At 39.5% G+C, this 13,041-nt stretch overlaps 1 protein-coding gene across 1 annotated transcript; it reads right to left on the reverse strand.

Moving 5' to 3' along the window:
• Nucleotides 1-1,250: 1,250 nt before the first annotated feature.
• LOC142899120 (uncharacterized) lies at nucleotides 1,251-12,037 on the reverse strand. The gene is made up of 4 exons (XM_076042585.1): nucleotides 12,004-12,037; nucleotides 8,748-8,840; nucleotides 3,246-3,564; nucleotides 1,251-1,530 (listed from the first exon to the last, which is right to left on the reverse strand). The coding sequence occupies exons 1-4, from the start codon at nucleotides 12,035-12,037 to the stop codon at nucleotides 1,251-1,253; spliced, it is 726 nt and encodes a 241-aa protein (XP_075898700.1).
• Between the last annotated feature and the right edge of the window lie 1,004 nt (nucleotides 12,038-13,041).

The following is a 13,041-nucleotide window of genomic DNA, read 5'->3' on the forward strand; positions in this document are numbered from 1 at the left end:
TTTCAAGAAGAGGTCACAGTGGGAGGTGCCGTATGTGCTTCTAACTGAATTTCTATGGCTTCCGGTTTCTTTTCCGATTTCCTGTACATTGACATATTTAGTGTATTTGCATGTTTCACTTATTTGTCCAAGCGTGGAAAGGAAAGCACCTAAGTGCTGGGTGCCATTTTCACCTCCAAACATCTGCTTTTGCAGTTGTACGACACAATATGGTGAAAGAAAACAACCGGGGATCGACTGTTTAGCCCAAATTCTCTATAAAACCGATAAATCAACAAAAGTCCAATATTGTTTTCTTTAAGTGATGAAAATTCCCCTCGCTGAAAAACGTCTGAATAAAATATAGAATCAATCAAATTGTTTAACGTGATATAACATTTAATATATGTATGCATCGACCTTCTATAAATGCATGCATGTGCTGATATGAAATATAAACAAACGTACGCAAGGACTCCATATAAAACCTATTATATTCAATGTCAGCGCCAATAAGTCAACTATTGTGAATCATGTGCTGAACCACCAGAGGGCGACGTAATCATAAAAACGACGACCTGACTTGCGTTGCTCTCGAATATACCAGAGATGTATATCAGAGATGGTGAACCATTCTTCTTCTTCTTCTTCTTTTTAACCTTGATTCTGGTTGGTTCTGTTTCTTTACAGTTGTGGGTCTACACAGTTGTAATCGTGTTGTTTAATGCTTTGGCCTGTTTGACAGTCACTCGGCACAACTTGAAAAATTAGACGTGGTCCTTCATTGTGGAAATACAGTCTAACTGATGGGCTGCTTTTATTTCAGGAGATGATATATTTCAGTATAAACTTTAATCTTTATCAATAAATGACTCTGTCTTTATGTGCAGGGTCTGGGTTCAGGATTTTTTGTTTTTTTTTGGGGGGGGGGGGGTGCGTGGAAGAGGACAGGGGGCTGGAGGAATGGAGTGAGTAGATATTAAAAAAAAAAAAAAAAGTAAATACTGTCCATCTCCATGATCCAAATGTAAAGATTTAAAAAATCTATTCGATTTGAATGAAAATGTGCAGAATTTAAAAAAGTATCAAGGAATTAAATTTGAGCATTAATGTCTATTATATTTTCAGTCCAGTGCAGTTCATTTGACAAGTTTGTAATTGTGTTCTCAATTCTCAGTGAAGTGTGTCAGTCTCCGCAGTAGCTTCCAGCTGCAGCAGTCACTGTGGTTCCTCTTCCATTTGACTGAGGGAGGTTTTTGTACGACCGTTTTTCACTGTGTGAACACCCATTGACTGTTGATGTAATGCTGACTCTGACAGTAGTAAACTGCTGCATCTTCAGTCTGGACTCCACTGATGGTCAGAGTGAAGTCACTGTTTGATCCACTGCCTGTAAAACGATCTGGAGTTCCTGATTCTCGAGTGCTAGTTGTATAAATGAGCAGTTTAGGAGTTTCTCCATCTCTCTGCTGGTACCAGTGCAAGTCTTCCCCATCATTAACCCTGTGACTGGTCCGACATGGGATGGTGACGGTGCCTCCAGGAGCAGAGCTCACTGCTCCAGGCTGAGTCACTGTGACCTGGCCTCTGGACTCTGAGGACACACACACACACAAAAAAAACCATCAAGCAGCTTCATGCTTCTGTGGCTTCATTTCACAGGGACTGATGTTCATAGAGGAGAGGAGTTGGATTCTCTGCACTTTACCTGTCAAGCAGCAGCAGCAGAGGACAGTCCAGATGAGGACGGAGACCAAAGTCATGGTTTGGATGAGGACGACGTCTGTGGCTTGTGCTGAAATCAGAGACAGCTGTCAATCATCCAGCCATCATGTCTCAGGACTATAAAGTCTCCCAGAGCACTGGAGCATGATGCTGCTGATGCAAAGTGGTTCTATGGAAATCATCTGACTGACCCCTGCAGAAAACTTAATAGCTCCCTTAAAAAAATAAAAAAATAAAAGATGAATATATATTTTTTTGTTGTCTAGTGTTACATAGTGTTTAAAAATGTGTAAATTTAAAATGAAAAATTAAAAAAAAATAATAATAAATGTCTCAGAGGTGACACTGTATCTTGACTGGCATGCCACTTTTTGAACTACAGTTGGCCCTTTTACCAACAATAAGTAATATTTTTGAAATTTGTGAAAATGATAACATTTTTTGAAGAGAGATTCATTTATTTTTTTACCTTTTTATTTTTGTGAAAAAATTACACTTACTAAAAAGAAAACTTTTCCTTCTACATCAAGAAGCTAATTGACTCCCAGTAACTAATGCATTTTATTTGACAGTATGTGTGGCATCATCAAAAATTTGGATTTCAAATTACTTTGTTAAAGTCAGACAGCCGTGTCGTCATGATTTTGGAACAATTAAAAATGTCTCATGCGTACAGCAGTAAAGTCTCTCCTGCTCATTTGATTCATGCAAGTCTCATCGTTGATGTATTGGTTTGATTCATTTCAATCCGTTCATTTTGGGTAAAACAAACATTTTCAAATATATATTTCTGTCACATTATTCGTGGGGAAGATGGTAATGTTCTTACAGTGTTTATGTTTTTTATTCAAATTATTTATTACAATTAAGACAATCTTGAGTAGACTTCATCATGTTTTTAATATAATTTGTATTATCATCTGCATAATGAGAAATCCACTTGGAGTCTCTCCACTCACCTCTGGCCTCTCCAGCTGGAGATTTATCATTGTGAAGGAAACCTTCTCATTTGTAGACGTAAAGAGGATTTTTTTTTTCTCATATACCAACCTTCAAATCAACTGATTGTGATGTAATGGCCTGGAGCATCAAACTGTTCACAGGTCATAGAGAACTCTAGTTGAAGGACATTGAGGCTTTTCACGATTTATTATATTTATCAAAAGAAGTTGATCATTTTTAAACTGTAACATTTTTCAATATCTGGAAGTTGAAAAAATGTTGGGAATGGGCCTATTGTTGATTCATCTCTTATTGCCTAAACTGAAGGTTTAACAAAAGAACTTTCCAAGTGTGAGGGATGATTCCAGATAAGACATTAGTTTCAGAATCAGGGTCTTAAATAAAATTAAATCTTTGAATTAGCAGAAGCAATGTGTTATGTTTTTGTTTTTAAAAGGGTTTACTGCAAGGCTTTTTAGCTCAGAATGTGTCTATTCTCAGTGAAGTGTATCAGTCTCTACAGTAGCTTCCAGCTGCAGCAGTCACTGTGGTTCCTCTTCAGTCTGACTCAGGGAGGTTTTTGTACGACTGTTTTTCACTGTGTGAACACCCACTGACTGTTGATGACATGGAAACTCTGACAGTAGTAAACTGCTGCATCTTCAGTCTGGACTCCACTGATGGTCAGAGTGAAGTCAGTGTTTGATCCACTGCCTGTAAAACGATCTGGAGTTCCTGAGTATCGATTGCTAGTTTCATAAATGAGCAGTTTAGGAGCTTCTCCATCTCTCTGCTGGTACCAGTGCAGGTAGTTCCCACTATAAACACTCTGACTGGTCCGACATGGGATGGTGACGGTGCCTCCAGGAGCAGAGCTCACTGCTCCAGGCTGAGTCACTGTGACCTGGCCTCTGGACTCTGAGGACACACACACACACAACAAAAAAAAAAACATCAAGCAGCTTCATGCTTCTGTGGCTTCATTTCACAGGGACTGATGTTCATAGAGGAGAGGAGTTGGATTCTCTGCACTTTACCTGTCAAGCAGCAGCAGCAGAGGACAGTCCAGATGAGGACGGAGACCAAAGTCATGGTTTGGATGAGGACGACGTCTGTGGCTTGTGCTGAAATCAGAGACAGCTGTCAATCATCCAGCCATCATGTCTCAGGACTATAAAGTCTCCCAGAGCACTGGAGCATGATGCTGCTGATGCAAAGTGGTTCTATGGAAATCATCTGACTGACCCCTGCAGAAAACTTAATAGCTCCCTTAAAAAAATAAAAAAATAAAAGATGAATATATATTTTTTTGTTGTCTAGTGTTACATAGTGTTTAAAAATGTGTAAATTTAAAATGAAAAATTAAAAAAAAAAAATAATAAATGTCTCAGAGGTGACACTGTATCTTGACTGGCATGCCACTTTTTGAACTACAGTTGGCCCTTTTACCAACAATAAGTAATATTTTTGAAATTTGTGAAAATGATAACATTTTTTGAAGAGAGATTCATTTATTTTTTTACCTTTTTATTTTTGTGAAAAAATTACACTTACTAAAAAGAAAACTTTTCCTTCTACATCAAGAAGCTAATTGACTCCCAGTAACTAATGCATTTTATTTGACAGTATGTGTGGCATCATCAAAAATTTGGATTTCAAATTACTTTGTTAAAGTCAGACAGCCGTGTCGTCATGATTTTGGAACAATTAAAAATGTCTCATGCGTACAGCAGTAAAGTCTCTCCTGCTCATTTGATTCATGCAAGTCTCATCGTTGATGTATTGGTTTGATTCATTTCAATCCGTTCATTTTGGGTAAAACAAACATTTTCAAATATATATTTCTGTCACATTATTCGTGGGGAAGATGGTAATGTTCTTACAGTGTTTATGTTTTTTATTCAAATTATTTATTACAATTAAGACAATCTTGAGTAGACTTCATCATGTTTTTAATATAATTTGTATTATCATCTGCATAATGAGAAATCCACTTGGAGTCTCTCCACTCACCTCTGGCCTCTCCAGCTGGAGATTTATCATTGTGAAGGAAACCTTCTCATTTGTAGACGTAAAGAGGATTTTTTTTTTCTCATATACCAACCTTCAAATCAACTGATTGTGATGTAATGGCCTGGAGCATCAAACTGTTCACAGGTCATAGAGAACTCTAGTTGAAGGACATTGAGGCTTTTCACGATTTATTATATTTATCAAAAGAAGTTGATCATTTTTAAACTGTAACATTTTTCAATATCTGGAAGTTGAAAAAATGTTGGGAATGGGCCTATTGTTGATTCATCTCTTATTGCCTAAACTGAAGGTTTAACAAAAGAACTTTCCAAGTGTGAGGGATGATTCCAGATAAGACATTAGTTTCAGAATCAGGGTCTTAAATAAAATTAAATCTTTGAATTAGCAGAAGCAATGTGTTATGTTTTTGTTTTTAAAAGGGTTTACTGCAAGGCTTTTTAGCTCAGAATGTGTCTATTCTCAGTGAAGTGTATCAGTCTCTACAGTAGCTTCCAGCTGCAGCAGTCACTGTGGTTCCTCTTCAGTCTGACTCAGGGAGGTTTTTGTACGACTGTTTTTCACTGTGTGAACACCCACTGACTGTTGATGACATGGAAACTCTGACAGTAGTAAACTGCTGCATCTTCAGTCTGGACTCCACTGATGGTCAGAGTGAAGTCAGTGTTTGATCCACTGCCTGTAAAACGATCTGGAGTTCCTGAGTATCGATTGCTAGTTTCATAAATGAGCAGTTTAGGAGCTTCTCCATCTCTCTGCTGGTACCAGTGCAGGTAGTTCCCACTATAAACACTCTGACTGGTCCGACATGGGATGGTGACGGTGCCTCCAGGAGCAGAGCTCACTGCTCCAGGCTGAGTCACTGTGACCTGGCCTCTGGACTCTGAGGACACACACACACACAACAAAAAAAAAAACATCAAGCAGCTTCATGCTTCTGTGGCTTCATTTCACAGGGACTGATGTTCATAGAGGAGAGGAGTTGGATTCTCTGCACTTTACCTGTCAAGCAGCAGCAGCAGAGGACAGTCCAGATGAGGACGGAGACCAAAGTCATGGTTTGGATGAGGACGACGTCTGTGGCTTGTGCTGAAATCAGAGACAGCTGTCAATCATCCAGCCATCATGTCTCAGGACTATAAAGTCTCCCAGAGCACTGGAGCATGATGCTGCTGATGCAAAGTGGTTCTATGGAAATCATCTGACTGACCCCTGCAGAAAACTTAATAGCTCCCTTAAAAAAATAAAAAAATAAAAGATGAATATATATTTTTTTGTTGTCTAGTGTTACATAGTGTTTAAAAATGTGTAAATTTAAAATGAAAAATTAAAAAAAAAAAATAATAAATGTCTCAGAGGTGACACTGTATCTTGACTGGCATGCCACTTTTTGAACTACAGTTGGCCCTTTTACCAACAATAAGTAATATTTTTGAAATTTGTGAAAATGATAACATTTTTTGAAGAGAGATTCATTTATTTTTTTACCTTTTTATTTTTGTGAAAAAATTACACTTACTAAAAAGAAAACTTTTCCTTCTACATCAAGAAGCTAATTGACTCCCAGTAACTAATGCATTTTATTTGACAGTATGTGTGGCATCATCAAAAATTTGGATTTCAAATTACTTTGTTAAAGTCAGACAGCCGTGTCGTCATGATTTTGGAACAATTAAAAATGTCTCATGCGTACAGCAGTAAAGTCTCTCCTGCTCATTTGATTCATGCAAGTCTCATCGTTGATGTATTGGTTTGATTCATTTCAATCCGTTCATTTTGGGTAAAACAAACATTTTCAAATATATATTTCTGTCACATTATTCGTGGGGAAGATGGTAATGTTCTTACAGTGTTTATGTTTTTTATTCAAATTATTTATTACAATTAAGACAATCTTGAGTAGACTTCATCATGTTTTTAATATAATTTGTATTATCATCTGCATAATGAGAAATCCACTTGGAGTCTCTCCACTCACCTCTGGCCTCTCCAGCTGGAGATTTATCATTGTGAAGGAAACCTTCTCATTTGTAGACGTAAAGAGGATTTTTTTTTTCTCATATACCAACCTTCAAATCAACTGATTGTGATGTAATGGCCTGGAGCATCAAACTGTTCACAGGTCATAGAGAACTCTAGTTGAAGGACATTGAGGCTTTTCACGATTTATTATATTTATCAAAAGAAGTTGATCATTTTTAAACTGTAACATTTTTCAATATCTGGAAGTTGAAAAAATGTTGGGAATGGGCCTATTGTTGATTCATCTCTTATTGCCTAAACTGAAGGTTTAACAAAAGAACTTTCCAAGTGTGAGGGATGATTCCAGATAAGACATTAGTTTCAGAATCAGGGTCTTAAATAAAATTAAATCTTTGAATTAGCAGAAGCAATGTGTTATGTTTTTGTTTTTAAAAGGGTTTACTGCAAGGCTTTTTAGCTCAGAATGTGTCTATTCTCAGTGAAGTGTATCAGTCTCTACAGTAGCTTCCAGCTGCAGCAGTCACTGTGGTTCCTCTTCAGTCTGACTCAGGGAGGTTTTTGTACGACTGTTTTTCACTGTGTGAACACCCACTGACTGTTGATGACATGGAAACTCTGACAGTAGTAAACTGCTGCATCTTCAGTCTGGACTCCACTGATGGTCAGAGTGAAGTCAGTGTTTGATCCACTGCCTGTAAAACGATCTGGAGTTCCTGAGTATCGATTGCTAGTTTCATAAATGAGCAGTTTAGGAGCTTCTCCATCTCTCTGCTGGTACCAGTGCAGGTAGTTCCCACTATAAACACTCTGACTGGTCCGACATGGGATGGTGACGGTGCCTCCAGGAGCAGAGCTCACTGCTCCAGGCTGAGTCACTGTGACCTGGCCTCTGGACTCTGAGGACACACACACACACAACAAAAAAAAAAACATCAAGCAGCTTCATGCTTCTGTGGCTTCATTTCACAGGGACTGATGTTCATAGAGGAGAGGAGTTGGATTCTCTGCACTTTACCTGTCAAGCAGCAGCAGCAGAGGACAGTCCAGATGAGGACGGAGACCAAAGTCATGGTTTGGATGAGGACGACGTCTGTGGCTTGTGCTGAAATCAGAGACAGCTGTCAATCATCCAGCCATCATGTCTCAGGACTATAAAGTCTCCCAGAGCACTGGAGCATGATGCTGCTCATGCAAAGTGGTTCTATGGAAATCATCTTAACAACAAGACTATTAGAGTTCTCTTCGTCACTTTAGCTGCTGTTAGTTTCATGGTCACTTTTTTCTTTTTGTACTGTGACATTTCATTTGAAGCCACTTCTACCTCAAGAACTGCTGCTGTCTTGGAGAGGATGCCACTGCTTCTGCTCTCATATTATGACCTACATAACTCCCTCAGGTTGAAGATGTTTCCAATCATCCTGTAGCCATCAGTAATGGTCCAGCTGTTTTTCTAGCTAGAAACGATCTTGAAAGAAGACTTTCCTTGAAAAGACTGTAGAACTCTTTGACTATCATTGTAATTACAGTAGAGAAAGACACCTGTTAAATCTTCTGACATGGAGATCAATGCAACTCAGAACAAATCTTCTTGATTTTTTTTGCTGACAATTGATATTGGTAATTAGGATGCATTCTATGTTGCTCATTTCTAAAGGGGTTTAAAGGGGGGAAATGTTTTGTTTGTTCTATTTTCTACAGTTGCTTCTCCTGAACTCAGGGTCACAGGGTTGCTGGAGTCCATCCCAAGTGTCGCTGGGTGAAGACTGGGCTTACAGACTGGAAAAGTTGTCCGTTTGTCACTGGGCAACGTTGAGAGACCAACAACCACTCACACATGTACTCACAAACATATGGACAATTTCTCGTTTCTTGGTTGTCTGACTTCCATGTCTTTAGACTGTGGATGGAAGCTAGAGAACCTGGAGAGAACCCACACAGACACCGGGAGAACATGAGAACTCCACACAGAGAAGCCCAAGGCCTGGGGATCAAACCCTTGAAGTGATCATTCAAACCACAGCACCACCATGTGGCACAGGGGTGACATGAAATAGGTGGAAATATTTGATTCCCTCATGTCTTGAAACCTGAGTGTTGCCACGGTTCAGCAGTGATGGCTTTCTGTTGCCAGGAAGACTGCGTTCTGAAAGTGAAGAGACCGTTTTTCACTTCCATTTCATCTGGGACACAGGCAAGACAGCATTGAAGGGATTCCGTCCCACTGCCTTAATGTTGGGGATTCTGACCAATGAGGAAGCTCAAGTCATTTCCAAAATGATGATATTGCCAAAAAATCAAAAGTTTTGACATTTCCAGGCACAGCTTCATCTGGCAGAGGAGCTATGTCCATGAGTAGAAGCTTTTGGGAGAATCATTTCCTGTTAATATTTATTATTGCATTTATTTGTGTCGGTTTTATTTTTGCACTCAGTGTGTTTGTGTGTGTGGCCAGTGAAGTGTGTCAGTCTCTGCAGTAGCTTCCAGCTGCAGCAGTCACTGTGGTTCCTCTTCACTCTGACTCAGGGAGGTTTTTGTACGACTCTTTTTCACTGTGTGAACACATACTGACTGTTGATGCTATGAAGACTCTGACAGTAGTAAACTGCTGCATCTTCAGTCTGGACTCCACTGATGGTCAGAGTGAAGTCAGTGTTTGATCCACTGCCTGTAAAACGATCTGGAGTTCCTGAGTATCGAGTGCTAGTATAATAAATGAGCAGTTTAGGAGCTTCTCCATCTCTCTGCTGGTACCAGTGCAGGTAGTTCCCACTATAAACACTCTGACTGGTCCGACATGGGATGGTGACGGTGCCTCCAGGAGCAGAGCTCACTGCTCCAGGCTGAGTCACTGTGACCTGGCCTCTGGACTCTGAGGACACACACACACACAAAAACATCAAGCAGCTTCATGCTTCTGTGGCTTAATTTCACAGGGACTGATGTTCATAGAGGAGAGGAGTTGGATTCTCTGCACTTTACCTGTCAAGCAGCAGCAGCAGAGGACAGTCCAGATGAGGACGGAGACCAAAGTCATGGTTTGGATGAGGACGACGTCTGTGGCTTGTGCTGAAATCAGAGACAGCTGTCAATCATCCAGCCATCATGTCTCAGGACTATAAAGTCTCCCAGAGCACTGGAGCATGATGCTGCTGATGCAAAGTGGTTCTATGGAAATCATCTGACTGACCCCTGCAGAAAACTTAATAGCTCCCTTAAAAAAATAAAAAAATAAAAGATGAATATATATTTTTTTGTTGTCTAGTGTTACATAGTGTTTAAAAATGTGTAAATTTAAAATGAAAAATTAAAAAAAAATAATAATAAATGTCTCAGAGGTGACACTGTATCTTGACTGGCATGCCACTTTTTGAACTACAGTTGGCCCTTTTACCAACAATAAGTAATATTTTTGAAATTTGTGAAAATGATAACATTTTTTGAAGAGAGATTCATTTATTTTTTTACCTTTTTATTTTTGTGAAAAAATTACACTTACTAAAAAGAAAACTTTTCCTTCTACATCAAGAAGCTAATTGACTCCCAGTAACTAATGCATTTTATTTGACAGTATGTGTGGCATCATCAAAAATTTGGATTTCAAATTACTTTGTTAAAGTCAGACAGCCGTGTCGTCATGATTTTGGAACAATTAAAAATGTCTCATGCGTACAGCAGTAAAGTCTCTCCTGCTCATTTGATTCATGCAAGTCTCATCGTTGATGTATTGGTTTGATTCATTTCAATCCGTTCATTTTGGGTAAAACAAACATTTTCAAATATATATTTCTGTCACATTATTCGTGGGGAAGATGGTAATGTTCTTACAGTGTTTATGTTTTTTATTCAAATTATTTATTACAATTAAGACAATCTTGAGTAGACTTCATCATGTTTTTAATATAATTTGTATTATCATCTGCATAATGAGAAATCCACTTGGAGTCTCTCCACTCACCTCTGGCCTCTCCAGCTGGAGATTTATCATTGTGAAGGAAACCTTCTCATTTGTAGACGTAAAGAGGATTTTTTTTTTCTCATATACCAACCTTCAAATCAACTGATTGTGATGTAATGGCCTGGAGCATCAAACTGTTCACAGGTCATAGAGAACTCTAGTTGAAGGACATTGAGGCTTTTCACGATTTATTATATTTATCAAAAGAAGTTGATCATTTTTAAACTGTAACATTTTTCAATATCTGGAAGTTGAAAAAATGTTGGGAATGGGCCTATTGTTGATTCATCTCTTATTGCCTAAACTGAAGGTTTAACAAAAGAACTTTCCAAGTGTGAGGGATGATTCCAGATAAGACATTAGTTTCAGAATCAGGGTCTTAAATAAAATTAAATCTTTGAATTAGCAGAAGCAATGTGTTATGTTTTTGTTTTTAAAAGGGTTTACTGCAAGGCTTTTTAGCTCAGAATGTGTCTATTCTCAGCGAAGTGTGTCAGTCTCTACAGTAGCTTCCAGCTGCAGCAGTCACTGTGGTTCCTCTTCAGTCTGACTCAGGGAGGTTTTTGTACGACTGTTTTTCACTGTGTGAACACCCACTGACTGTTGATGACATGGAAACTCTGACAGTAGTAAACTGCTGCATCTTCAGTCTGGACTCCACTGATGGTCAGAGTGAAGTCACTGTTTGATCCACTGCCTGTAAAACGATCTGAAGTCCCTGAGTGTCGATTGCTAGTTTCATAAATGAGCAGTTTAGGAGCTTCTCCATCTCTCTGCTGGTACCAGTGCAGGTAGTTCCCACTATAAACACTCTGACTGGTCCGACATGGGATGGTGACGGTGCCTCCAGGAGCAGAGCTCACTGCTCCAGGCTGAGTCACTGTGACCTGGCCTCTGGACTCTGAGGACACACACACACACAACAAAAAAAAAAACATCAAGCAGCTTCATGCTTCTGTGGCTTCATTTCACAGGGACTGATGTTCATAGAGGAGAGGAGTTGGATTCTCTGCACTTTACCTGTCAAGCAGCAGCAGCAGAGGACAGTCCAGATGAGGACGGAGACCAAAGTCATGGTTTGGATGAGGACGACGTCTGTGGCTTGTGCTGAAATCAGAGACAGCTGTCAATCATCCAGCCATCATGTCTCAGGACTATAAAGTCTCCCAGAGCACTGGAGCATGATGCTGCTCATGCAAAGTGGTTCTATGGAAATCATCTTAACAACAAGACTATTAGAGTTCTCTTCGTCACTTTAGCTGCTGTTAGTTTCATGGTCACTTTTTTCTTTTTGTACTGTGACATTTCATTTGAAGCCACTTCTACCTCAAGAACTGCTGCTGTCTTGGAGAGGATGCCACTGCTTCTGCTCTCATATTATGACCTACATAACTCCCTCAGGTTGAAGATGTTTCCAATCATCCTGTAGCCATCAGTAATGGTCCAGCTGTTTTTCTAGCTAGAAACGATCTTGAAAGAAGACTTTCCTTGAAAAGACTGTAGAACTCTTTGACTATCATTGTAATTACAGTAGAGAAAGACACCTGTTAAATCTTCTGACATGGAGATCAATGCAACTCAGAACAAATCTTCTTGATTTTTTTTGCTGACAATTGATATTGGTAATTAGGATGCATTCTATGTTGCTCATTTCTAAAGGGGTTTAAAGGGGGGAAATGTTTTGTTTGTTCTATTTTCTACAGTTGCTTCTCCTGAACTCAGGGTCACAGGGTTGCTGGAGTCCATCCCAAGTGTCGCTGGGTGAAGACTGGGCTTACAGACTGGAAAAGTTGTCCGTTTGTCACTGGGCAACGTTGAGAGACCAACAACCACTCACACATGTACTCACAAACATATGGACAATTTCTCGTTTCTTGGTTGTCTGACTTCCATGTCTTTAGACTGTGGATGGAAGCTAGAGAACCTGGAGAGAACCCACACAGACACCGGGAGAACATGAGAACTCCACACAGAGAAGCCCAAGGCCTGGGGATCAAACCCTTGAAGTGATCATTCAAACCACAGCACCACCATGTGGCACAGGGGTGACATGAAATAGGTGGAAATATTTGATTCCCTCATGTCTTGAAACCTGAGTGTTGCCACGGTTCAGCAGTGATGGCTTTCTGTTGCCAGGAAGACTGCGTTCTGAAAGTGAAGAGACCGTTTTTCACTTCCATTTCATCTGGGACACAGGCAAGACAGCATTGAAGGGATTCCGTCCCACTGCCTTAATGTTGGGGATTCTGACCAATGAGGAAGCTCAAGTCATTTCCAAAATGATGATATTGCCAAAAAATCAAAAGTTTTGACATTTCCAGGCACAGCTTCATCTGGCAGAGGAGCTATGTCCATGAGTAGAAGCTTTTGGGAGAATCATTTCCTGTTAATATTTATTATTGCATTTATTTGTGTCGGTTTTATTT

Source organism: Nelusetta ayraudi, unplaced genomic scaffold (genome assembly GCF_046127955.1).
Source record: "Nelusetta ayraudi isolate G7.1 ecotype Tasmania unplaced genomic scaffold, CSIRO-AGI_Nayr_v1 ptg000071l, whole genome shotgun sequence".
Taxonomy (NCBI): domain Eukaryota; kingdom Metazoa; phylum Chordata; class Actinopteri; order Tetraodontiformes; family Monacanthidae; genus Nelusetta; species Nelusetta ayraudi.

What these genes read in the sequence shown, in the direction of transcription:
- LOC142899120 (XM_076042585.1), bottom strand. Translation starts at nt 12,037, where the DNA reads ATGATTGGAAACATCTTCAACCTGAGGGAGTTAT. An exon ending in CTTCAACCTGAGGGAGTTAT is followed by an intron (nt 8,841 to 12,003) that starts GTAGGTCATAAT and finishes CCTGTGTCCCAG; the next exon opens with ATGAAATGGAAGTGAAAAAC. An exon ending in TGAACCGTGGCAACACTCAG is followed by an intron (nt 3,565 to 8,747) that starts GTTTCAAGACAT and finishes GTGTGTCCTCAG; the next exon opens with AGTCCAGAGGCCAGGTCACA.